This window comes from Eubalaena glacialis, chromosome 10, assembly GCF_028564815.1.
Source record: "Eubalaena glacialis isolate mEubGla1 chromosome 10, mEubGla1.1.hap2.+ XY, whole genome shotgun sequence".
Lineage (NCBI taxonomy): Eukaryota > Metazoa > Chordata > Mammalia > Artiodactyla > Balaenidae > Eubalaena > Eubalaena glacialis.
In genome coordinates, this window is record NC_083725.1 from 7,933,661 (window position 1) to 7,961,626 (window position 27,966).

The 27,966-nt window shown below is 38.3% G+C and overlaps 1 protein-coding gene across 5 annotated transcripts in view; it reads left to right on the forward strand.

Annotated features, from left to right (window-relative positions):
• CDON (cell adhesion associated, oncogene regulated) overlaps positions 1–27,966 on the forward strand; it is a 101,423-nt gene that overhangs the window by 34,630 nt on the left and 38,827 nt on the right. For all 5 annotated transcript variants that reach the window (XR_009702341.1, XM_061203198.1, XM_061203202.1 and 2 more), the window contains exons 2-10: positions 6,931–7,067; positions 8,615–8,887; positions 10,166–10,312; positions 11,207–11,350; positions 12,016–12,303; positions 14,173–14,442; positions 18,536–18,889; positions 23,952–24,241; positions 25,848–26,022. Coding sequence is in view for 4 of the 5 variants with exons in the window: in XM_061203198.1 (XP_061059181.1) it covers positions 6,992–7,067; positions 8,615–8,887; positions 10,166–10,312; positions 11,207–11,350; positions 12,016–12,303; positions 14,173–14,442; positions 18,536–18,889; positions 23,952–24,241; positions 25,848–26,022 (2,017 nt within the window). In the remaining variant the exon portion in view is untranslated. The remainder of the gene's footprint in view (positions 1–6,930; positions 7,068–8,614; positions 8,888–10,165; positions 10,313–11,206; positions 11,351–12,015; positions 12,304–14,172; positions 14,443–18,535; positions 18,890–23,951; positions 24,242–25,847; positions 26,023–27,966) is intronic.

The window sequence follows — 27,966 nt, forward strand, 5'->3', positions numbered from 1 at the left end:
TAGACATGCTTTATTTTTTCTTTTGTTTAGTTATTTCTGAAAACTCATTTTTTCCTCAACAATTGAGAAATAGGTTGTTTTGAAATAGAGGGTTTGAAAGTAAGACTCAATCTTTTTTTTTAAGAAGGAAATTACTATTTCATGAAGAAAAAGATGCCTTTAAAAAAGAAAACTAAGTTAAAGAATTTTCTATTTTGAAGAACAATACTGATCCCAAAGCTGAGTTTTTGTTCACAAATTAATCCCAGTTATTCCCTAAGCCTCAAAGAAAACTATAAGAAAGTCTGATATAGGAGTCTAGGGAGGGGATAATTCAGAGAGACAGCTTTGATCATCCTTAGGAAAGCAAAGGCGTTCCTTTAAAAACAGAGGAATCAAATCTAGAAATTCAGGACTTTTCCCAAAGGATTATTCTGGCAGCATGTTGAAAAGGGGTTATAAAAGCATGAAGTTCACAACCTGAACAATAAGTTAAGTAAATGTTAGGGAACTATTTCCTTTCTTATTCTGAGACGAGGCATACCTTTAGCTTCCCTTTGCCGACAGAAATTCTCTTAAGCCTGGGATGGCTTAAAAGGACAGTTTGTAATGCAAGACAAATTGCCTTCTCTGTAGGCATGCAGGAAAGGCTTAGAGAAAGCCCTGTGACTCAGGAGATACCAGCTAGTCTTTAGGCCAGGACTCAAGGAGCAGCATTTGGGCCATATGAGAGTGGGGAATGGGGAGGAGAATGGGTAAAAAAAAGATATTTACCGCATGGAGGAAAGAGTTATCCCCTGATTTGTAGGTTGAATGGGATACTACACTTAGCTGTTCTATTTTTTATTTTTATTTTTTGGTACTCTGAAGAGACTGTACTACCAGGTGCTTTCTTGGAAGCAAAGTGACCACTGAGCATCTTCTCAGACACTTAAGTCGGCCAGTCAGAACTGCAGTGAAAATAATGGATGTTGGCCTTTAACTTCCTCTGAGGATAGGAAGGAGGCAGAAGAACTTCCTCATGACCATGTTAATTCCTTCTGAGACCAGTGAGTTGGATAAGCCTTAATGGTTCTGTTTTTCACATGGGAAATTGATCAGGCTTTTGCCAATGTCCAATAGTAAGACAAGATCAAACCCAATTTAAAGTCCAAGTCCTTGAGTTATTTTACTACCTCTAGTAGTTTAGGGAAGTAGGGGTATATATATGCTTAATGGACACGGAAAGCAGTAAGGAAGAGAGGATAATGGTTTGGAATGAACGGTAACTTACTATTTTGAATGCCAGCAAATATTGCCAGAAAGCGTCTGTCAGCAGTTCTTGCGTACAAATTTGTTTTCAGAGAAATACACGTTATAAATTAAAATCACACAGTATAACAACCTCAACACACAACCCCTTAACTTACTTGAAGTGAATTTTGGGTAAAAAGCAGAGATTTTTGTGTCCATGGTGTTTATTGTAATTGCAAGTTCAGAGATGGACAAGGTTTGATCAGTGTAGCCTGCAGTGTCCATTATTGTTATTCTTTCTGCAGTTACTTTCGTATAAATTTAGAATATTGTTAGAGAAATCCCTAACAGTGCATGTTGCTTTATGCCTTATAAAATATTTTAATTAATTTCTCAAATTCACGTTTGATATCCACACTTTGCTTACCTCAGTGTAAGGATATAAACAGTATGCTGGTGAGCAGGGGTCCCCCCACTGTGCTGGTGGCGGTTGATGGGGATGGGCTTGTGCCTTGTTGCCATCTTTTTGGACGACAACCTCAACCATCTATATATTTAGAGTCTTAAAAATGTTTTTACTCCTTGGCCCAATAATTCCACTTTAAAAGTCAGTTCTAAAGACATACTTAGAAGAGTAGTTAAAGATTTATGGACAAAGATACTCACAGCAGTATTATCTGTAATAGCGAAAAAAAACCCACAAAACCAAAAATATACATATGCACACACATAAAAAAATGGAGCCTAACCAATAGGGAATGGCTAAGCAAATTAAGTGTTGATACATGCATTCAATAAGTATCTATAGCTGTTACAAATTACGTTTATGAATAATTTTAATAATTATTTAATAATTTTAATAAATTTAATAAACATGATCATGATAAATGAATAAAGCAGGATTTAAAACTATATTCCATATATATTATGATCTTCAGTTATGTAAATATACACAATATGAAAAGCATTAGTTGAAAATGCATTGAGATATTGATGTGTTGTCTTTAGGTGATAGAATTGTCATGCTTACTTTCCTTTTTTTTGTACATTCATTCCACTTTTTTTTTTTTTAATTATTTATTTATTTATGGCTGTGTTGGGTCTTCGTTTCTGTGCGAGGGCTTTCTCTAGTTGTGGCAAGTGGGGGCCACTCTTCATCGCGGTGCGCGGGCCTCTCACTATCGCGGCCTCTCTTGTTGCGGAGCACAGGCTCCAGACGCGCAGGCTCAGTAGTTGTGGCTCACGGGCCTAGTCGCTCCGCGGCATGTGGGATCTTCCCGGACCAGAGCTCGAACCCGTGTCCCCTGCATTGGCAGGCATATTCTCAACCACTGCGCCACCAGGAAAGCCCACATTTCACATTTTTATGCTAAATGTGTAATTTTCTTTGTCATTGAGTATTTGTAGAAACTTTCTGTTAACAATTTTCTACTTGATAAAATAGCATATTCACTGTAGAATATGTGAAAGAAAACTTTGAATATTTTGTTTAAAATATCACCTGGTGTTATGTTAACCACATTGGATGCTTAAAAAAGAATTCTAAATGAGAAAAACACTGCAGTCTGAAAAATGGCAATGTAATTTAAATCAGAATTCTGTTCTATCTGATATGATTTAAATCCGAATTCTGTTTTTTAATTTTTACATGAGAATATTTGAATGGTATGTATGCTAGAACAGAGGTCAGACAGCCTTGGCAAGTGATGTGTGATGGGGTGGGCTGGTGTCCTCTTACCGTGGACCTTTTCTCTGCTGGGCACTGTTTCCAGATGAGAAAAGAAGGATGGGATAACAGTTTATATGGAGAGGAAATTAGGGCTGTTTTCTCCCTTGCCAAGGTAAATTTTTGTGGGTGAGAAAGATGACATACGTGTTAAGGCCACTGATCTGTGTGTGAGAAGATGGCAGGAACTTTGTTCAGTTGTGATAAACTTGGCCAAACAAATTGTTCATTTGCGAGCAATGCAGGGAAATGATACATATTTATATTTATATAAATTATAAATATATAAAATTTATATATACTTTATACATTTATAGTATACACATATATTTATGTATAGATGTTAGATATGTATATTAAAATATATATATATGTTAAAATATATTTTTTGTTTTCCAATAACTTAACTAGTCAAGTAGCAATAACACTAATATTATTAAGAAGTTTCCTCTTTCGACAAATATAGTACTTTTGAAAATGACATAGTACTGAATAATTTTCCAGCAGTGCTAATGCATATACTCTGATTTATACATCATCTAACCCTCCTTATGGTCAGGGATGTTTGCTTGTGAGGTTGGACCTAGGTTGCTCTTGGTGGCTGTTGAATATAATTTCAAGCCACCTGACCCGTAGAGCAACAGAACCCAGGTTCTTGTCCTGAATATCACAATTCTCTAACAAGCTGAGCAGGCTTGCCACAGATAAATATAAACCAAGTCAACAACTATTTAGTCAGTGACTGTGAGGGTCATAATTTCTTTCCAGCCTCTCAAATCAACTGACAGCATGTTAACCTAATAGAAAGATAGGCGTATTCCTGTGTGATAATATTTAGGTAGCAATAATGAGCTGTGATGTTTTAAAGGACAGCTGTAAAGTAACTCACTAGATCACGTGCTGGGGTTAAAGTTGACTCTGGAATTTGTTTCACTGCTTTTCAATAAATAAATAGTTGAGGAAAGATTTGGCAAAAGGAAGAAACTCTCTTCCTTGTCCTCATCCTCTCAGGAAAGTGCCTCCTGTTAACAGGTTGTTTGAATGTTTACTCTGCCGTGACTGCTTAGCAATGGTGTGTCAGTTCTTACCCTTGAACCAAGGGAAGAATTCAAATAAACCAAAAAAGTTTTCACACAGCTGGCCCCTTCTGCCAGCGGGTGGTACCAGAGTATTTTCTCCCGCTTTTAAAAGAGCTCAGCAAGGAAACATTTAAAAGGCATTCCTCGAACTGATAGTTCGCGATGTAGATAAACTTGAGTTTGCAACTTGGAGATTTTGGAGTACCTGGTGTAGAGAAGTGAGCAGATCCTGGGAAATATTCGATTTATTCAAAGCCATACTTAAGGTGCCTTACTTTGTATTACTACCCAGTTTTATCAATGGTTAGAATTAACCTTTCTTTTCACAGATGAGTACACACGTAGAATTCTCATTTCTAAAATGTCATTAATGTAACTCTGGCATTACATTTTGTTGTATTCTGTAGTCAGATTCTGTGTCCTGGCCAAACAGGAATGTAGGGGGGAATTTGTCGACGTAATAACCACTCTTTGGATCTCTAGCCTAGCATGGTGCCTGGCATACAGTAGGCACTTACTTTATGTTTGCTAATTTTTGAAATCATATATATGAATGAATAAGTGAATGAAGGAATAAAAATATAGTTAGGTTACACTGAGTTCAGTAGAGATAACAGTTCTCATTAAATACTACTCTCTAAGGTACTTCTGGGAATTATGTTATATTAAGGTATTCCTTTCATTTTAAGAAACATCAAGTGCCTCTTTTCTGCTAGGCGTTAGAATTTGCAAAGTTGAATATGACATCATTCTTGCCTTCAAAGAGGACACAGTTATGTAACCAGATAAATTGCAGAGCACAGTAGTGAGTGCAGTGGTAGATAGTGACCAAGGTGTAGAAGTAGCACAGAGGAGAAGGAATGAACCATATCTGGAGGATGGCATGGACCTTGTGAATATTCCTAATTTGTTTATCTTGTTTATTGTCCATCTGTCCCACAGAATGTTAGGTATACATTTTTGTCTGTTACTTATTTTTACTTATATATATTTTAAGTGCTCTGTCTCCAGCTCTTAGTATAGTACCCATCATGTAATAAACATTCAATAAATATTTGTTGCATGAATGAATAATTTTCCTTACAAAAGGAATTTACCAATTATATTTCACCAACAAGATATTATAGTGATTTTTACCCACATCCTTACCAGTGCTGGGTTTTGTGAAACTTTTTTTAGCTTTGTAAATGTGTTATATTATCTCTATATTAAAAAAACACATAAACAAACATTTCCCTGGCTGCCATCCATCCATCCCCAGCAATTCTCTCTATTTTTCTGCTGCCCTTTTATAGCAAATCCTTGAAGGAGTGTTCTGTGCCTTTTTCTTCATTTCCTCCCTTCCCATCCTATCCTGAACTGAGCAGACTTTTGTCCCTTCTCCACTGAAACCATTCTTGCTATATCACCAGTGGTCTTCTTCATGGCTTTCTGATGCCATCTTCTCTTACTCTATTTCTCAGCAGTGTTTGAGATGGGTTGATTACTGTCTTCTTCCAGAAATATTTTCCATTTTTCTCCCTGGATGCAACATTCCCCTGGATTTCTTCTTATTTTTTTGGTTACTTCTTAGTCTCCATTATTACTTCTTTCTCCTCTATTCAGTGTCTAAAGGTTGGAGTATCTTTCCTCCTCTATCATATTTTCCTTAGTGCTCATCTAGTGCCAAGGCTTTAGTACGTCTAATATCTGCATTTTCAGCTCTGACTTCTTCCCACAGCTCCAGACTCCTATATGCAACTGTCGACTAGTTACTAGTACTCGGCTGCCTCACAGATCTCAGACTTTCCGTGGCCAAAACACAGCTGTTGAGCAACCTCCTTTTCAGCCGTTTCCCCCTCTCCAGTCTTCCCCATTTCAGGAAAGAGAACTTTTACTTATTCTGTTACACCAAAAACTAAGAGTTGTCTTTGATATAGCTCTTTCTCTCACACTCTTTATCCAAGCCTTCAGCAGCTTCTGTTGGTTTAACCTTTAGAGTATGTTCTGAATCCGGTGATTTTCCTCACCACCTCCACAGCTGACTCACTGGACTAACCCACCACGTGCTCATCTCTCTCCCCAGCGATCACGTAACTTCCCACTTGGTCTCCCTCCTCCATCCCTGCCCCACTTCAGTCTAGTCTCCATCAGCCAGTGATCTTCTTAAAGCATAATGAGATCCCATCACTCCCTTCTCTAAGGCCTCCAAGGGTCTGCCATCGCATTTAGACTAAATGCCAGAATCTTCAGCGTGGCTTTTGAAGCTGGGCGGGATCTAGCCCAGCTTTCCTCTGTGCTCTTTTCTTGGATCATCCCACTCTCACCACAGTGGTCTTTGAATTTCTGCAGACAAGCTCAGTCCCCACACAGGCCTGCCCTTGGTATTCTCTGTGCAATCCATGAGTCCCCCATCTGAAAAAAGGGAAGAAAACCAGGAGTACCTAACTCATAGGGTTGTCGTGAAGGTTCAGTTAATATATGAAAGGCACTGAGATGGTGTCTGACTCGTACAAGCACTGTATAAACATTAGTTATTATTTTGTTGTTTTTGTTATTGTTTCTGTTTTAAGGAACATAGAGGAGGAATGCATTTTAGTTGTGTTGAGTTTTAGATGGTTGTGAGATGTACAAAGAGAAAGGCGCTAAAGGCCGTTATGTATTCATTTGGAACGATTGGTTCTGTGTAAAATAAGTGTCTTAGTATCTTGGAAGAATGAGCAGAATTTCTGACTTTAATTTAACGTCTAGAGATTAGCTTGTGAATGGGGAAGATGTGGATCATTAAATGCCTTGTATTTGACGCACTCTACATAGCGCTTTCAAAACAGAGGGCAGCCACTGTGTTCATAACTCTGGCTATTCAGATAAAAAATTTCAACTGTTTTTGTACTTTAGAACTTCTTCTTTTTTTTTTTTTTTGATGTCTTTTAGTAAGCCAAGGCCTGGATTTTGCTCTGGAAGTCTGTCCTGCCCACTTCTGTAATCTGGCGCTATGCATCCAGTTGCTGGACCCTTACAGACACTGCTGTATGTTACTCTCCCAATTCTGTGCTCTTCCATGAGTCCAGGTAAGAGGAGAAGAATGGTAGTTTGGGCCTGAAGCTTTTCCTCATCTTAATCCTATGAAGAACTTCGACTTTAGTGCTTCGACGATAGTAATGGTTTCTAAAGACGTTTCTAAGATTTGTTTGATCAGTGGAATGATTTTAAAACTTTGATTCATTAAGCAATTTAAGGATCTCTTAGTAGTGCTTCTGGGCACTCGCAGGCCTTCCCATCATTGTCCTTATAATTTATTCCTTTTGTTGCCTTGAAAATAAATATTTTCCGAACACGCTTTTTTTCAGTGAGGATATGTTACAAATCTCTGAATTTGGAAATTATGATAGGAATAAAATGCTGACTATACACCACCAAAGAGGAATTTTAGAATTCGTACGTAAGAGTACTCAACTTGGAGTGAGAGAACTTGGTTCAAATCCCAGGTCTCTCATGACCTTGCCGAATTTATTATCTAACTCTGGGTTACTAAAAAGCTTAAATGTGTTTATTATTAAATGTATATATAAGCCTGAGGCTAATTCATGGCCCATATACATTTCTTTTTATTTTAGATATGTGTGAAGATTTATATAGGAGTATATACAAATACGGTGATGTTTATTTATTAAGTAATATTTATTTATTATCTTTGTTAAAAATACTGTATAACTATATTCGACTTAGTAAGGGAAAATTGATTTAGTGGTTTTATTTCTGGTTTTTTTTTGGCTAAATAGCAACCTCAGATTCAGTCAAGGCATTTCCCTTAATCTTTATTTCTGGTAAAATATCCTATAAAAGTAGATTCAGCAATTTATTATTTTTTTTCTTTGAAGTATTTTATTACACCAGATTAATAGTATTCCTGTCCCCCGCCCTCATTTTGGGTGGAGGAGAGGGATCCGTTTTGATACTTGAGCGCAAGAACCCCTCTCCCCCAAGTTACTGGAGGAATAGACGTAACAAATGAAACTATTCCAAACACCAAATAAATATATTACGATTGATACCCCGTTTATCCTCATATCCCCAAAAGGATAGACTTTGTATTTCAGCGTGGCTTCCTAACTTCCTACTTCTGCGTTCTTAAAAGTTGAACATTATTTATATTAAAGGGAAGTAGTCAAATTATTTTGAGAAAATAATTTGCTCTTAAAGTCAAATCCTGTTGGTAATATGGAAGAGAATTCTTTTTATTTTGAAAGTCATCTTCTCTTTTTCAGATTCTTAACTTCCGTTTTTAAAAAGCTACTTCATTAAAAGAGCAGTTTACCATTTCTCATTTATAGAATTAGTATTTTGTTTTATTTATATCATAAGGATTCTCATCTGTGCTGCCCTAATTGTTAAGTTCTACATTGGTATGTTGCCTTATTTCTTCCAAAATATAAGAATGTTCCTAGAACTCTTACAAGCTCTAAGGACCATAACGTATAGATAAAGTAAGGGATTGCCTTTCATTGTGTAGATTCAGATGAAGTGTATTAAACGTGCTCTTCTTTCTCTCTCCCCTTACCTCCTCTTCTCTCTCACTCCCCCCACCCCTTTGCACACGGGGACTGTTCCCTTGTAGACTTGGCACCTTATTTTATTTCTGAGCCATTGTCTGCCATCCAGAAACTTGGTGGACCTGTAGTACTGCATTGTTCTGCTAAACCTGTGACTGCTCGTATCTCATGGTTGCATAATGGAAAAAGATTGGACAGAAATGTGGAACAGATTGAGGTTCATCAGGGGAGGTTGACTATCCTTTCTCTTAACCCCTCCCTTTCGGGTTATTACCAGTGCATTGCCAACAATAGCATTGGCGCCATTGTGAGTGGTCCTGCAACCATATCCACTGCAGGTGAGTCTGATTTTGTCCCTGTTATACATGCTTTTTTCCTGAAATTACTGTTAATACTTGCATTTTTTTGAGTAGTGGGAGGAGCATGGGCTTTGGAGTAAGACACCTATGAGTTCTCATCCCAGCCTTGACACTTGCTGTGTGTTTAACCTGGGGGACGATACTTGAGCCTTGCTTAATGTCTTCCTTTGTAACAAGGGATATGGAAATTATTTTGTGCAGAGTTAGGACAGTTTTCTAACGTGAATCTGAATTTCTTTGTGAGTATTTAAAAGTCCTTAATATCAACAACAGAAAAAGCTGTTGTCTGCTTTGACAGTTATTTCATGCAGTCCTTTATCTTTTTTTCACATCTAATTGTTTTATTTGCCTTGATTACAGAGTGATTTTCATTTATTTAATTGAAACCAGGCTAAAGAAGTGGGGTAGAAAAATAACTGTAAAGAAAGGAATGTTGAGTATTGAACTTATGGAAAAATCTGGAATGTGTGGTTTTCTTAGTGAGTTTGAGCCATCTGCCTTTCAAACGGTGATGGCTTCCAGTAATGGAAAACGTCTTTGTGAGGGCACCCCTATTTACAGAACAAATCTGGATTCCCCAGGAGTAGTGAGTTTGTCATAACTGAGAAGAGTAAATGTTTTGGTAGAGCTGTGACCCATGGACAGCTCCAAGCCACACACCGGAGGGCTGAATTCCTAGGGGCAGGCTGCAGAGTGCTTTCAGCACTGGCAATAATAAAGAGCCCTTCCATGCAGGCTCCAGCTGTAGTCAACTTAAACCGAGAGAAATTGAGACCTAGTTAGAATAATCAGGTAATTCAAACGATACACTGCTTTTTTTTTTTTTTGATATCCTAGGTTCATTCTTGGAAACCCTTTTATTGCCATGTGAGTAGCTACAAACAGAATAAGGATGCATAGGGAAAGTGACTTTTGATGAGAAACTGGATTAAGAAGAATTTATCTTGACAGAATGGGAACAATTAGGCTTCATAGTTCTCCCTAATGTTTTAAGAACAGTTTGCTTGTCTTGTAGTCTCCTGGAAGCATTGTCTTCTGGAAAAGGGTGCCATGACTAAGCCCTAGCTCTCAACTGTGCACCTCTACCCCAACTGCTTTCTAAGATAAAAAGATCCTGCTACTTTGGGAACTGGGATTAGCTGCCACAAATGGCCATGGTGCAGATGTTGTTTCTAGTTTTAAAATTTCCTTTGGGAAAGAGCGTTCAAATTTACATTTATTTATTTATCTATCTACTTATTTACTTATTTCTTTTAGTTCTTGGTGATTTTGGTTCATCAACAAAGCATGTTATTACAGCAGAAGAAAAAAGTACTGGTTTCATTGGCTGCAAGGTACCAGATAGTAACCCCAAAGCTGAGGTGCGCTATAAAATCCGGGGAAAGTGGCTGAAACATTCCACAGGTGAGACCTCTTACAACAAGCCAATGGCACCCAGAGAACAAATGTGATTAACCAACTACCATTAAGCTCTGTGTGCTAGGGGCTGTAGACACAAAAATACATAAGATATATTGTCTCTACTGTTGGGAGTCAAGTGGAGTAGTTTAGACAAACGGTTACAGTATGAAATAGAACATAGTATAGAAGACAGTATAGAAATGATTACAACCCCGCACCCCCAAGGCTCACTCCTTCAACTCATTCAGGAATCTACTCAGATATCACTTCCTTTGAGAAGATCGCCCTCATGGCACTGTCTAAAATAATATGTTGTGTTGCTCTGTCCACGTTATTCAGCTTCATTTTCTGTAGCACTGTGTTATATGTATTACTGTTTGCTTGTTTGTCATTTGTCCCTTTCTCTGCCACCTTGTCCCTGCATTGGAGCATTGGCAGCATGAGTGCAGGGCTTGCTTCACCTGCTTGCTTCATTGTTGTATCACTTGTGCACAGGCCATTGTTGGCAGAAAATAGGCTCTCAGTACATATTGTTGAGAAGAAATGAATGAAGACGTGAATGACTACTGGGTGGTCAGTGCTGCAGGCAGGGGTTTGCCCAAAGTGGCAGCTGTGGTCATTGTATCTTTGTCTAAATATGTTTCTTGTGCTGTGGTGTTCTCAGTGAGTGATCTGTTGTCTTGGGGCTCTGATGGGTTTGATTTTGTTACTGTAGTGCTGTTGACTTTTTTTGTTCTACCTTGACTTTCCTTTTCCTTCATTTAATGAATTTTCCCTGATTGCTTATTTGCTGCTCATGTCACGTCTACATTTAAAGCATAACTATCAACCTTTGTTAGTTTTAACTTGTGTCCTTCATAAAGAGAGAGGCCTAACTGCATTCCCTTCCTTCCTCAGAGAATTACTTAATCCTTCCATCAGGGAATCTTCACATTTTGAATGTATCCTTAGAGGACAAGGGATCATATAAATGTGCAGCTTTTAATCCTGTCACACATGAATTAAAAGTTGAACCCATTGGCCAAAAGCTCCTTGTGAGTCGTAAGTATTTGGGGGAATCGTGGTCACTGGGAAGAGTCCTCAGAAGCATTTCTCATAAAAAATTGGGAAGTGGGAGTTCATTTTTCTTTCAGATCCTGTTTGTTTATCATGAGAAAGTCTTTACATGCATAAATGCATTATAGCATAGTACTGTATATGTTTTAAAAACATAATGACTTTTAAGAAGAGAATTTTGGTCAAGATGACAGGATAGAATTCATGTGGAGAACTTTGCCCTTTGCTCAAATAAAAAGAAATTAGTGAGCAAATATCACTTTATATCAGTGGTAATCAAATTGGTAGCTAACTGTGAATTACGAAAAAATATTTATCTGTTCTCTTTGAGAAACGATAAGTCATAGCTGATGTTTAGCTTAGGGTGGTCGAGTTGTAGTAGCACCAATAGTCAAAGCATAATTAAGTAACAGTCCACATACTTGTTGAGAAATTCAACATTTCCAAACTGCTAATTCAGAAGTAGCTCTAAAGGATCATCAAGTCTTTTAAATTTAATTCTCAACTGAAAATGATTTAGTTACCAAACAGGACCTCATAGTGTAAAGAAGAATAAATGGGAAGATGGGGAAGCTCACAGCTTTGCTAAGGAAGAGGGTGGAAGTGAATACATAAGAATAATGATTTTTTATTTTCCCTTCTTTCTCCAGGCCCTTCTTCAGATGACTTTCACATTCTTCACCCCACCCTTTCACAGGCATTAGCTGTTCTCTCTCGTAGCCCTGTGACCCTGGAGTGTGTGGTAAGTGGGATCCCAGCTTCTCACGTGCACTGGCTGAAGGACGGTCAGGACGCTGTGCCGGGAAGCAAGTGGAGAAGGTTGCATTCGCATCTTGCCACGGACAGCATTGATCCGGCGGACTCTGGCAACTACTCCTGTGTGGTGGGAAACAAGTCTGGAGACACCAAACACGTGACTTACGTGGTAAATGTACTTGGTAAGATGTTACTTGTTAAGTGTTTTTTCAAGTCAGGCTATTTTTCTGGTCTAACTGATGTTTGAGTAGAAGATCTATTTGTGAACCGTAAATGGAATAGAGACTACCTAGAAATAGCTACCCCAGTACCAAAATGAGCTTCATTTCTCTAAAGGACTGCTGAGTTGGGCAGTGTTTCTGGGTGGCACAGAGCGTTTCACCTGGGATGTTCTTGGGAACCTCACCCCCAACCTGGTTACACAATACAGTAAGTCCCCTACATACGAACCTTCAAGTTGCAAACTTTCAAAGATGCGAACGTGCGTTCGCATGTCCAATCACGTAAGTTAGTTCACGTGTCTGGTGTACATTGTCACGTGTGTGCATCCTCTACGAGTGGCTGTGCTTTTGTGTACTGTACAGTACTGTATAGAGTACCATAGTACAGTATCTTTATTTCAAGCCCAGGATGTCCTGAAGCAAGTGTAAAAGCAGCGGTGATGTAGCTTGTTCTGTACTAAATAGCCGATTGTTAGTAGGGTTCCTAGGCTAACTTTGTTGGACTTAGGAGCAAATTGAACTTATGAACGCACTCTCGGAATGGAACTGGTTCATACGTAGGGGACTTATTTACAGAGCTGGTTCTTCCTTCTCGATGACGTGGAGGAAAGAGACTGGAATTCAACAGGATGGAAGATTCTGGGCTGTATCAGTGTGTAGTGTCCAGTAATCGTAACTAAGAATACTGACTAGAAAATGTCATCTCAAAAAGAAATCATTTCATTTTATTTTCCCTTTTGGAATGCTTTCACTATAGCTGGCTCATAAAATTTGTGTTATTTTCACCCATATTTCTATAGATACTATTTCTCTCAAAGCTATTCCTTTCTTCCAGCTACCTATCTCACTGTCATGTGTAGCAGCAAAAATGTTTTCCTTTATCAAAACAGATTTTCATGAAAACCGGAAAAAAAAAGTTTTCATAGTAAATATAGTTTTTGTAAACCTTCTGCACCTGTTTATGTGCAACAGTGGCCTGACATAGGTTACACTGGAATTAATATAAGTGTATGGCAAGTGGGCTTTAAAATTTAATGATAATTAGGACTAGATTAATATGCATAATCATTTAATTTGGGCATATGTTACAAAAGCTGATACATGATGTACCCTGTCCAGGTAAAAAGTGACTCGATGGATACTAAAGGAAAATTTTTGCCCAGAATACACATAACCTCAAAGCAGAATTGAGCATAAAAAGAATTTAACTTCCAAATAAGCATTCTTCTGTTTTGGCTTTTGTGTAGTGTGAAATCCAGGGAAATGATTACTTTATTTCAAACAGATCACCTGGAACGAACACTCAGAGAAGCCAAAGATTAGAAACTCTGCATGTATGTATGTGTGTGTGCATTTGTTGGGTTGGCAGGGGGTGGTTAAGTGGGAGGAGAGAACTATAAAAAGAGGCTATAATGTTTTAGTAACATATGGTTTATCCTATTGGAGGAAAGTAAATACATTTCTAAGTTTTTCTTGATGACCATGGTGGATAGGAGTATGTGAGGAAATAATACAATTCGGTTTCAACTAGTTATTAATAGAGAGGAGAGTCTGTATGACTCGTGATAATTTAAAAAGTACATCTTGAGGGCTAGACTTTAATTTATATTTTTTTATTTATTTTATTTTTTATTAATTTTTTACTGGAGTGTAGTTGATTTACAATATTGTGTTAGTTTCTGCTGTACAGCAAACTGAATCAGTTATACATACACATATAATCCACTCTTTTTTAGAGTCTAGTCCCATATAGGTCATTATAGAGTATTGAGTAGAGTTCCCTGTGCTATACAGTAGGTTCTCATTAGTTCTTATTTGTTTTATTTTTAGAACATGCTTCCATTTCTAAAGGACTGCAGGATCAGACAGTGTCTCTGGGTGCCACTGTACAATTCACGTGTGAAGTTCATGGGAACCCAACCCCCAACCGTACCTGGTTTCACAACGCACGGCCCATTCGTCGTTCCCCACGACATCTAACTGTGGGAAATGGATTGAAAATCAGGGGTGTTACCATGGAAGATTCTGGGCTGTATCAGTGTGTAGCAGATAATGGGATTGGATTTATGCAGTCTACTGGGAGACTGGAAATTGAAAACGGTAAGCTTTTAGGTCATGTAATCATAGGAGATTTTACTTTACAGATGGGGTTTTGTTCTGGTTAAAAATTAAATCATTTTTACAAAAAAGGAAATAATCCTATCACCATAACAGAGCAGTGTTCATTTTCCATGTTCCTTTCTAGTTGCAGGTAGGCATTTCCATGAAGAAGCAACCTTATTTAATCACGCTCATTTAAAAAAAAATTTTATAATATTTTTTCAACAGATACTACATAGTTTTGAAAAGGCATAATTTTGAAAAGCACATGGTAAAAGTCTCACTCATGTTCCCCAGCCAGCCAGATTTCTCTTTAGAACTAACTAGTTTTATCATTTTCTTGAATATCCTTGTATGCATGTATAATCAATTACATATAACATGTGAGCTTGTGTGCATTTAATAACAATGTCTGTTTTTTTTTTTTAACATAAATGGTGGTAGCATTCATATAAATTACCTTGAATTTTTCCTTAAAAATTTTTCCTTGAATTTTACCTTAAAAATTACCTTGAACTTTTCACTTCACATATATCTTGGACATCTTCTCATATGGTACATTAAAGACTATTTTCATTTCTTCTTAAAAATGGCTGCTTAGTCTTCCATTGTATAGTTGTGATGATTTGACTAGTACCTCATTGATGGCTGTTTCTAATCCTTCACTATTACAAGAAGTCTACAATGAATGTCCTTCTACATAGATTATTTTGCACATGTGTGAATATCTCTAACATAAATTGTTAGAAATGAACTTGCTGAATAAAAGCATATATGCCTTGGTAATTTTGATAGATATCATTGCTCTCCAAAAGAGTTACTAGTTTACACTCCCACTAGCAATGTTTCCACATATCCTCACCAAGGCATGGTGTTGTCAAAATTTCTGTTTAACCTTTGCCAATCTGATAGGTTTAAAAAAAAGTATCTTTTGATCTATATATTTTTTATTATTATGAATGAAGTTGGGCATCTTATCATGTGTTTATGAGCCATTTGAATTTGCTTTCCTGTGTATTGACTGTTCATTGTCTTTTGCCCATTTTAAATTAGGTTGTTGGTCTTTTTTCTTATTTATAGGAGTTCTTTATATATTAGGGAAATTAATCTTTTGTCTGAGAGTTATAAATATTTCAAATTTCAAAGAATCAGGATGATAGAGACCAATTCTCTGAACTTGGTGCAATTAATTTAGATGTTAATAATAAAAAATAATTTTTAAATGGCATGTATTTGGAGACTTAGAATTATAGTTCTCAATAGCTGGGTCAAAAAATCATAATGGAAATTTAAAATTCTTTCAATGATAATGAGTGTCAAATTGTGTGGGATATAGGAAAAAGGAACATAGAATTTATAGCCTTAAATGCTTATAAAAGAAAGCTAGTAAAACTGAAAATTAGTGAACTAAGTAAAATAACAGAATAGATTTAAAGAAAACAGAAGAAAGGAGATAATAAAGATATGGGCAGAAATCAATTAAATAGAAAATGAAGATAAAATAGGATCAGTAAAGGTAAAGTTTAACTAAGGAGTTATCCCAGTAATCAATCAGAAAATTTAAAGTATTATTCATCCTATTTAATGAATAAAGGAGAAAAACAACATGATTATCTCAATAGAAGCAAAAAAACATCTGACATAATTCAGTATCCATGATAGACACTCTTAGGAAAACAGAAATAGAAGGAACTTTCTTAACTTGATAAAGAGTATCTAACAAAAACTCACCGGAAACATTACTTTTAATGGCGAAATGTTTAAGCATTCCCTTTAAAATCTCTTTTAGTTGTCATCATAGCGGAGATTCTAATCAGTACAGAATGACAAGAAAAAGAAATGAAAGATGTAAGGACAAGAGAGAAAGAAAACTCAATCGTTATTCATTCACAGCTGCTATGGCTGTCAATATAGAGAATCCTCAATAGTTTGATGGCAAATTGTTAGAAATAATAAAACTTTTAGCAAGGTGGCTGGATAAAGACCAATAAACAAGAATGTTGCCTTTTTATGTACGAGTGTATTAGCCAGGTTTCTCTAGAGAAACAAAACACAAGAGGATATATAATATACACATAGGAGGAGATTTATTATGGAAACTGGCTCTCACAGTTATGGAGGACAAGTCTGCCATCTACATACTGGAGAAGGAGGGAAGCCAATGATGCAATTGAGCTGTGGGAGAAGGAGTGATGGTATAAGTCTCAACCTAAGTCCAAAAGCCAGAGGTCCAGGAGCACTGATGTCCAGTGTCCTAGGGCAGAAGAATGATGGCTCAGCTCAGAGAGAGAATTCGCCCTTCCTCTGCGTTTTTGTTCTACTGAGGCCCTCAACGGATTGCGTGGTGCCCACCCACATTGGGGAGGGCCATCTGCTATACTCACTTTACCAATTCAGATGCTAATTTCTTCTGAAAACATGCTCACAAACACAGCTAGTTATCTGGGCATCCCTTAGCCCAGTCAAGCTGACACATAAAATTAACCATTACAACTAGCAACAGACAGAAAACGTAATTTAAAAGACACTCTAAAAGAAGGAGAACAAGAAAGTGGGGACCTTGCTTTACCAGATATTAGAACATACACAAAAATCTATAGTAATTAAGACAGTGTTGTATTATTGGTGCAGGAACAGACAAATAGACTCTTGGAACAAGACAGAGACCACCAAAAAGGATTTGCACTAAGGATTTGACTTAGGTGGCATTGCAGATCACCAAGGGGAGGATATCCATTTCAAGATTTGATGTAGGATAATTGGTTATCAAAATGGAGAAGAAGAAATTAAATCTCTAACTCACATTGTACACAAAGACAAATTTCCAGTGGATTAAAGACCTGTATATGAAAGGCAAAATGGCAAAGTTTTTGAAGAAAATGTAGAAGAATATCTATATGATATGGGTAAAACTTTTCAACAAGACATTTTAGGCTAATTTTTAAGAAAAGATTGGTATGACTACATTAAAATTAAAGCATCCTTATTATTTAAAGATACCATTAAAAATGAAAAGAAAAGCAATAAACTGAGAGAAGATACTAGTAACATATGTAACTAACAAGAGAGCAGTATCTAGTACTTACAAAGAATTCAGAACCATTACAAAAAGGATAAAGGATCCAATAGAAAAATGGACAAAATGCACTTGACAGAGGAGGAAAAATGAGTGGCAGATAAATATGTGAAGAGATAGTCAACCTCATTAGTACTGAGGGAAATGCAGCTTACGACCCATGAAAGCATTTTACACTTCTTAGATTAGTAAAAATTCAGAAATCTGATCATTGTTGATAGACTTCGTCAAACACAGGAAGTAAGACTAGAAAAGGAGAAAGATGTGCTGGAGAAAATGTCATTTGTAATCGATATTCCATTGTGAGATCACTTAAAAATACCCCCCCAAAAATACCTGGGACCAAAAGGAAAGAGTTGGTGCCACTTGTTTAGAAACAAAAATTTGTTCATGTATTTGGTCTGAAATATGTTTGTCAACTGTAATTCAGAACAGGTTTTTCTCCCAGGATTTTTGTAATCAGATTTTTGCGCCCTGGAATTGACTGTCTTTTTGAAGGACTATTATTTAGTTTTGTACTTCTTTACACCTTTTTCATGTTAAAGTCTGAGGTTTTGGCTTCACATGTTCTGTATTTACAGTGGTCAGATGCACTGAGGATGCAAATTGGAAAACTCTCTATGGATTCCTTTATATACATTCCTTTCTTTCTGAAGGACAGGCAACCTACGTGGGAAATGTCTAGGAGCCCACACGATGAAAAATTCTACTTTTTATTGACTGCTTTACTTGGTGAAAGTTGAGAAGCGAACTAACAAGGAAGGAGATATCTTTGTTCTAATCATTATTATTATCATTACTACTTGCTAATGACATTGCAAACGCTGTTACTTCAGTGAATGCACATGTTCACCACACTGTTTTGCATGTAAAACACTGTTTAGAGACACACATATAAAAGATGTTTCTAAGACAGCTACTTGCACACGACACAACATTTACGTAATAGGATGAAATTATTTTGCATTGTAGATACTATAACGTTCTTAATTTGTGTGAATTACTTTTTTTTAACAGACAGTGGACTCAAGCCTGTTATAATTACAGCACCAGCAAGTGCAGAGGTGGCCTCTGGACGCTCCGTGACTTTGTCCTGCAGTGCCACCGGGGTGCCGGTTCCAGCCATTCGTTGGTACGACAGGCACGGATTGATAACCAGCCATTTGTCTCAAGTTCTTAGATCTAAATCCCGAAAACCGCACTTATCAAGACCTGGGAGTTCTGACCTGGAGCCTGTGTACTTCATCATGTCCCAGGCTGGCTCAAGCTCTCTATATATTCAGGCTGTTACTCGGGAACACGCTGGGAAGTACACCTGCGAAGCTGCAAACGCACACGGCACCACACAGTCGGAAGCCGTCCTCACTGTTGGTGAGTTGTCATTAGTATCTTTTCCCAGGTGAACGGTTTCCTTTGATAGTAGGGGATAAAGTGATTTGAAGTAGATTTTAATGAGTCTAGCAACCTCTAAACATATATGTATTTACCAACAACAGTGAAATGTAGAATTGCATTTTTTGGTATTTGGCCTTATGCAAACCAGATGAACTTTGGTCTCCACTTCCGGTGGGTTTGTTAAGCTTGTAGTTGTCCTATAGGACACTTTCATTTGGGAGCAAGCCCAAGGTATGACCTCTTTGGGGAATTAATGCTTTTGTTTTTCTAAGCTGAAAATATCGTTGCAGGTATTTTCAGGTGGGCCCTTAGTAAGGGTAGTATTCAGTCTAAAGAGTTGACTTTTATTGGGAATGTTGAGTCACGTGTACTGTCAAACAACACCCATCTGTATATTTGCCTCAACCTTATTCAAAGTTATTGTTCTAATAGGGTGTATAATATAATATTCTTTATATTTTACTGATTTGGGGTGATGATGACTTAATTTGGAGTGCTGGTATATAGAATATCAGTATTATTCAAATTAATTCAAATTTGACTTAATCCACATTCAAATCTTATATCAGTGGGCATTGGTGAGGGTGCCCTACTCATAGGGCTGGTGTGAGGATTCAAGGAGTCTGTACCTGTAAAATGCTTAGAATGATGTCTGGAAGTAGAATGCCTTCAATAAATACTACGTATTAGGTTACAATTATTACTATCTAATGATTATTAAATTATAATTATCCCTTCTGGTAGTGTTTAGGGAAGAAGAAATAGTTACTGATATTAGTAGACCTCAATAATCCTTAAATAAAGAAGGTAGTTAAGTGTTGCATAAATTTATACACACATATGGATGTGTATATGTATGTGTACGTGTGTGTGTTTATATATCTGTTCTGCTAAGCAAAAATAGGAGTGGCTCTGCTCAATATTGTTAGCTGTAAGACAGCTGTCATGCAGGCACTGCTTGGGTATCATTTGGCTGAAGTGATTTTCTTTTAAATTTTTTATTTTTTAAAATGTATTTATTTATTTGGCTGTGTCGGGTCTTAGTTGCGGTATGCGGGATCTTTCGTTGTGGCATGCGGGCTCTTTTTTGCCGCATGTGGGCTGCTCTCTATTTGTGGTGTGCAGGCTCCAGAACGCATGGGCTCAGCAGGTGCGGCGCGCAGGCTCAGTTGCCCCGCGCCATGTGGGATCTTAGTTTTCCGAACAGGGATCGAACCTGCGTCCCCTGCATTGGAGAGCAGATTCTTAACCACTGGACCCCCAGGGAAGTCCCTGAAGTGATTATTTTATGTAAATAAAGGGTAAAGGGAGCCATAGACATCACAGTCATAGGTGATGGAACTAGGTAAGTATCTAGTTGTCTAACTGCCTCACTTTATTTTTATTTTATTTTATTTATTTATTTATTTGGCTGTGTTGGGTCTTCGTTTCTGTGCGAGGGCTTTCTCTAGTTGTGGCAAGCGGGGGCCACTCTTCATCGCGGTGCGCGGGCCTCTCACTATCGCGGCCTCTCTTGTTGCGGGGCACAGGCTCCAGACGCGCAGGCTCAGTAGTTGTGGGTCACGGGCCTAGTTGCTCCGCGGCATGTGGGATCCCCCCAGACCAGGGCTTGAACCCGTGTCCCCTGCATGGACAGGCAGATTCTCAACCACTGTGCCACCAGGGAAGCCCCTCACTTTAAATATGAGAAATCTGAAGTCCTTAGAAGATACATAACTTGTTTAGATTAGATCTTTCTAGATCTTTAAGATCCCCCTCACTCCCAGGATTTTATGTCTTGATAAATACCATTTTTTATGTATAGTAACCCCATGAGCTACATCCTACCTGAGTGGTCCTTCGTTGCTTCTTTTACATGCTCTATAGTAATTACTGAAGTCTAGCGGAGTCTATTAAAGCTCAGAACAGCAGGTAACAACCCACTTCTTCCCATGGGAATCTGAGCTTATTATTAAATTCTAGCATGCTGGCAGCCTTTACTTTATTTGTTATGAAGGGGGGAGTAAGCAAGATGACTCTCTCCCCCACCTTTTTTTCTTTCCAGAGACCTTGGGTTTTTGAGGTCCTGGATGTACAAATATTTGTAGAGTGAGTTGTAACTTTTCAAAACTATAATGGGAGTTGGCCTGGGGTCCTAAATAGTTTAGGGTGGGGTTGCTGGTTTGAGTGGTCACAGTGGGAACAACTTTGGCAGATCTGGTTGTGTTCCCTGTTGAACTGGTTTCAACTCAGAGTCATTAATTCATAGACATTACCATAGTTATAGTACTTAGAAAGCCAGCGTTTTATCAATCTGTTTTCCAATTCAAAAAACATTCTACCTTAAAAAATGCTAGATGTCTCTTCTGACCATTTCACAGAGTTATTTTGAAGATAAATTGAGATCGTGTATGTGAAGAACCTTTGGAAAGTACTGTGAAGGCCTTATGAATTGTATCTAGTATCTGTGAGTGCTCAAATTCTGTTATCGGGAATAGTAGAAGAAAATTAATTGAATCCCCTTTTCAATAAAAGTTATGGAAAAGTCTCATTGCAGCCTGAACACAAGTGGAATTTTGATACTCCTGCAGTGGACACAGGCTGTAGCATAACATTTTTTCTCATGCCTCTGTATAAACTGAGGCGTGTGGTATTCAAACTCTTCTACAGCCAAATACCACTTCCCAGTGGTGACCTGCCCAGAGGATCCATGAAACACTAATGATAAAAAGGTCCTTCTCCACTGCCCTAAGCCACAGCTAATTGCCTCTACTTGCTAGAGTCCATCTCTGCATTAACAGGCTCTCGACCACACCCTTCACATCCAGCCCACATTCTGACTCACTAGATAAACACGACTGTTCCAGGAGCAATATTTGGAAGCTGTCTCAGCGAACTTAATTAGTTTTCTTCTATATTATTTTCCCACTAGCTTCTTGTTTTCTTTGATGGAGGATGCTTCTGGGACACCTTTTCTCTCTTTTAAACAAACAGAGAACCAGAGAACCGACCTTCCACTATTAGTCCTGTTTTTTGGTCAGTTCTCTATGAAACTGCAGTAGTTCTCCTAATACACTCCCACCTTTCACCAGGAATCCGACTTCATTGTGGAAAAGAAACTCTGCCATTGTTTCCTCAGCTCCCTCCCTCCACAAAAGTAGGAGACTTTTCATTGCCAGTATTAATAGTGCTTTAGAGAAACTAGGCTGTCAACCCTCGGGTTTTATTGTGCTGGCAGTTTATTTGTTTTCATAAATTGCTCTCTCATTTTTTCACTGTCCCACCTCTAACATTCCCCTGCCAGCTGTTGTCACTTAATCTCTCAGAACCCGACTTTCTTCATCTGTAAAGTGGGTATGTTACCATCTACCTAAGAATGTTGTTTTGAGAATTAAATGGGATGATGGTTATTAAGTGTCTGGCACAATGCTTGGCACATAATATGTGCTCTGTAATTCTTTTTGGGTGTAGGTGACCAATTTATTTTTTTCAGCGCAAATAGATTATTTTTACCTTCCTGTATAGATTCTGTATGCTCATAGTAATAAGTATTAAGGCTGTCTGCCTGTTTTAGCTTTAGATTGGCAAATTATTTTTTTAAATTTATTTTATTGAAGGATAGTCGATTTACAATGCTATGTTAATTTCCACTGTACAGCAAAGTGATTCGGTTACACATATACATTCTTTTTCATCTTCTTTTGCATCATGGTTTATCCCAGGATATTGAATATAGTTCCCTGTGCCACACAGTAGGGCCTTGTTGTTTATCCATCCTATATATACTAGTTTGCGTCTGCTGATCCCAAACTCCCAATCCTTCCCTCCCCTACCCCCGTCCCCCTTGGCAACCACAGGTCTGTTCTCTATATCTGTGAGTCCCTTTCTGTGGTGTAGATGAGCTCATTTACATCGTATTTTAGCTTCCACATGTAAGTGATATCATATGGTATTTGTTTATCTCTTTCTGACTCATTTCACTTAGTATGATATAGATTGGCAATTTCTTAAGCCAAACTTGTGTTCTATCCACAAAGAGGGCTCGTTTGGAAACAAGTAAATTCGTCCTTTATCTTTGCTAGTCTTGCTTCATTTCTTCCTTCTTCTTGCCTGTAGCTTGTCTTACGTGTGTAGGATAGGTATTTAGTTATCTGTTGTTGTATAACTACCCCCAAAGGTGAACAACTTAAAACAACAGCTCCTTTATTACCTGACAATTCTGTGGGTTAACTAGATGCAGCTGGGCGGTTCTGCAGGCCTTACTTGGAGTCTCTTAGCCCCTTGTAATCAGAGGCACCTGGGACTGGAACAGCCAAAGCGGCTTCACTCAACGCGTGTGGCATCTTTGTAAGGGCTGGACCCCACCCACGTCCCCTCCCTCTCCCCCTCTCCCCCTCTCCCTCCTGCTCATCACCCCTCTCCACGGCTAGCTTGGACATCTATCTGTATGCGGCAGCACTACAGTAGGGGTGCCAGGCCTTCTTAAGGCTTAAGCCTGGAAGAGCGCAGCCTCTCTTGGGCCTGGCGTCGGTTAAAACGAGTCACAGGGCAGCCCGGATTCAGCGTGGGAGGGGACTGCTCAAGGGTGTGAACATTGAGATATCTTTGGAGACTAGCTACCCAGTAGGTAATAGCCTGACTCTTGACCTTTTCTTTACTATTTATTTTACTTTGTTCCCAAGGGAATGCATTACTCATTGTGTTTCATTTACCAACTAGAGTTAAAAGTTGTTCTCCAACTTAAAATCTTCTGAGGTTACACTAGCAAATTGCTGTTGTAAAAGAGGGAATGCTGGTGTCGAGCAAGGAAGAATGGCATCCTTTCAGCTACTAAACTCCTGCATCATAGAACTGATTTTTCAGACAATTAATTTGCTCCTTCATAAATGAGAGACGGCTACTGGAGATTAGATGTTTCCATGAATCATAAATTGAAATGTTACCTACTTTCACTTCTAGGGCTCAAACTGTGCTGACAGTGTGTTAGATCACTGTATGAGAGACCCTGGAATGATGAATTTCTTCAATCTCCTCTTTTTCTTTCTCCCTTTCTCTGCAGTTCCTTTTGAAACAAATATAAAAGCAGAAATAGTCACACCTTCTGATCCCACTCAGAATGATAAAAGTGATGGTTCAGAAACTGGACTATTGAGCTCATTTCTGTTGAAGGAACATTCCAGTGCTACAGAATCATCATCAGAGAAAAATGCTGGTGGTACCTCTGTCCCCGATGCCCCCATCATTCTGAGCCCCCCACAGACGCACACACCAGATACGTACAACCTGGTCTGGAGGGCGGGGAAGGATGGCGGGCTGCCCATCAATGCCTATTTTGTGAAGTATCGAAAGGTAATGTCTTCTCATTTATCATCTTTTCCTTCTCATACCTTCACATCCTGTGTATAACACATGCTTATTATCTTTCACACTTGTGGAGTGGCAGGAAACAGGAGTGTCCCAGAATGATGAGTTTGGGAGAGAAATGCCAGCAATCATGCTGGATTTACCAGTCTTATAAAAGCAGTAAGAATGAAGTACAAATAATCTCCCCTCAAATTGGGATTCTAAGAACCCAGTAACTTCTAGACATTTTTAATCAAATATTTTAACCCCTTGGGTATAAAGTTCTATAAGCCAATTTTTAAAAAGTAATTCCTTCCCTCTCTGAGATGGCAGAATGCAGTTTATTTAGTAAAAAAGCAGCTTCTTATTAGAAACAACTGTTTGAACAAAGTTGTCCCTTATAATCTCTGACAAATGTTTTCATTTCAAGTTCTCTTAATTGTATTAAAACCTTACATTGTTTGGTCATTTATTATGGTAAACCTTGGTTGTCTCAGTTGATTTTTCAGATGATGTTTTTCATCCACAGGCTTCTATTAAAGCAAAATGAAAAAAAATCTCCCCCCTTTGTTTAATGAGACTGTAAATGAAATGGGAGGAGATGCACTCGTATTTAAAATAATTTTCTATGTTCAAGACATTTTGGTATCCATCATTTAACAGTAATATTTTTTCTTTAGGTATTTTTTTATTGAAGTACAGTTGATTTACAATGTTGTGTTAATTACTGCTGTACAGCAAAGTGATTCAGTCATACCTATATATACATTCTTTTTTTCATATTCTTTTCCATTATGTTTCATCACAGGATATTGGATATAGTTCCTTGTGCTCTACAGTAGGACCTTGTTGTTTATCCATCCTGTATATAAAAGCTTACATCTGCTAACCCCCAACCTCCTACTCCATCCCTCCCCTTATAGTAATATTTTTAATATCTGGAAAAATTAACATGGTGATATTTGAGGGTTTATTCACTGTTTGTAACCTGATGATTCTAGATGCGGATAGTTTCACCGGTATTCTTATCCACGTGAAACTTCCCATGTAATGTTGGCTCTTGGTTCCATTAATCAAGACCCGACGGATTGGATCTCTTTCTGTTTCCTCGAGTTCACATTGAACGGTGTCAAGACGTGAAGCAAGACTGTTGGAAATATATAATGCATGATTATATAATTTATACACGTATAGACATACATAATGTATATTTTGATTTATCATATATTATGCATAGTATATATTATCATTAATACATGTTATTGTATACTTATTTAATTCTCCCATTAGCCCAGTAAGAAAGGAGCATTGTTTCCATTACAAGAAAAGGAAACAAACTGGGTGACCAAACAACTTGCTTGAGGCCGTACGTTAGTGGCAGCTAACGGAGCAGGAGTCTTTTCACAGTGAGAATCCCTAAGTTCTTGCTATAGGTCTCCTTCTATGTCTTAATGTGAAGAGGTGTTACATCTCTTTCACTTTCGATAGTGTTTTGCTTCCCAAGATTCATCTGGAATTGAATGACTTATAGTTTTTATCCAGTTGGAATGGAAGATTCTTCTGCCCTGTATCTCCTTTTTTTAAAAAAAATGCCTTATTTTCCCTTGAGTAGCTGGAAGATGGTGTTGGCGTGGTGGGAAGATGGCACACAGTTCGAGTCCCAGGAAGTGAAAATGAGCTCCATTTAACGGAACTGGAGCCATCGAGTCTCTACGAAGTTTTGATGGTGGCAAGGAGTGCAGCAGGTGAAGGACAGCCTGCCATGCTCACCTTCCGAACCAGCAAAGGTGAATATAATCTTCCTTAAGTGGAAGGAGTTGGCTGTCTTGATGTCACTTTAGTAATGTGTCTTTTGGGGTAGTAGAGATTCTTGTTTATAAATTTACTAAATAAACCTTTTATAGTAACTTTCGAGGCCACATTTGGATGGTTGTATTCTTCTATTCCATCCAGTATTTCACAGATATTTTTGTGGGCTTGTTATAGGTAAGACAGTAGGGTAGGTGATGCAGGGAAAATGAAGATGATCAAGACAAGATCCATCCTAATGGAGCTTCTACTTTGTTAAGAAAGGTAACATATACACATAAATACCAACTCAAGGCAAAATTTCAGTTCAGCTAATATTTACTGAATGGCTTCTCTGTGCCAGGCAATAAACAAAATAGACAATACTCCTTTGCCCTCATGGAGCTTCCATTCTAGTTGGGAGAGATAAGTTATAAGAACATTAGTAGGTGGTGAGTGTTAACAAGAGAAATAAGGGATGGGTATAGTATAGGAAGTGTATGAGATAGAAGTTGTCACAATTTGAGCAGGTGGCCAGAGAACTCCTCAATGAGTAGTTGACAGCAGAGCAGAACTTAAAGGAGGTGCATGAAAACCATGTGGGTGTCTAGGGCAAGAACATCCCAGTAGAGAGGATAGCAAATGCAAAGGCCCTGGGGTGGGTGTACTTGGTGTGCCCTAGGAACACTGAGGGGCCATAGTGATGGGAGTAAAGTAAGTGGGGAGGGGAGAACGCTCAGGGAGATGGCAGAGTGGCCAAAGCACTAAATACGTTGTCCACCCTGCAAGGACACTGACTTTGACCCTGAGTGAGCCAGAAGCTTTGGAGGGTTTTGAGCAGAGTTGTGACACAATCTGTTGTGTGTTTCAATGGGACATACTGGCTGTAGGGTAAGGATAGACTGGAGGAGGGCAAGGGAATAGGGAGAGAAACCAGATCTGACAAGGACTAGGAAAGACTTACAGAGAAGATGCCAGAAGATAGTCTTTCTGTGGGGTAGCTTGTGAGGGTAGCTTGATTGAAAAGATGCCATTGCAGGTTGGCCATAAATGAACAAAAAGACTTCAGTGAGCAGAGATGGGAACTGGGGAGAGGAGTATTCTCAGGGTGGCACAGTATTAAAAAGGAGTTCTGATGATTGAGAAGGAATTGTCTATTGGCTTTTGAAAAAGATCCTTTCGGACTTCCCTGCTGGTGCAGTGGTTAAGAATCCACCTGCCAATGCAGGGGACACAGGTTCGAGCCCTGGTCCGGGAAGATCCCACATGCCGCGGAGCAACTAAGCCCGTGCGCCACAACTACTGAGCCCGCGTGCCACAACTACTGAAGCCCGTGCACCTAGAGACCGTGCTGCACAACAAGAGAAGCCACTACAATGAGAAGCCCACACACCGCAACAAAGAGTAGCCCCCGCTCGCCGCAACTAGAGAAAGCCCACGCCCAGCAACAAAGACCAGTGCAACCAAAATTAAATAAATTAATTAATTAAAAAGAAAAAAAAAGAAAAAGAAAAAGACCCTTTCATCTGATTACTGAGCCTGGCCTGAAAAATAATGAGTATTTCTTATTTTAAATGTATTTTGAGTTAACTTCCATAATTAGTCCTTAGTTGTTTATAAAGTCTGACCTACAAATACTGAATAGTAAGCATGTATTTCAGTTTTAAAACAATCATCCAATTTCACTTTTTGCCTCTTGAAATTTTAAAACTTAACATGACAGCTTTCCCGTGAAGAAGCTTAACAGAAGCTCTTAAATAATGAATTTTATGTGTCAGAATTAAGAAATATGTACAATAAAAAGAAAAATGAGTGAATAGTTTGAAAACCTTCACTCTAGTCATTTGGCTTTTTCACTTGTGTCATTTTTTCTATGTGTAAATTAAAGCTAGCCTGGTGAAGAAAGACACATTTTAGTTATAGGTACTACAAAAAGCCAAAGT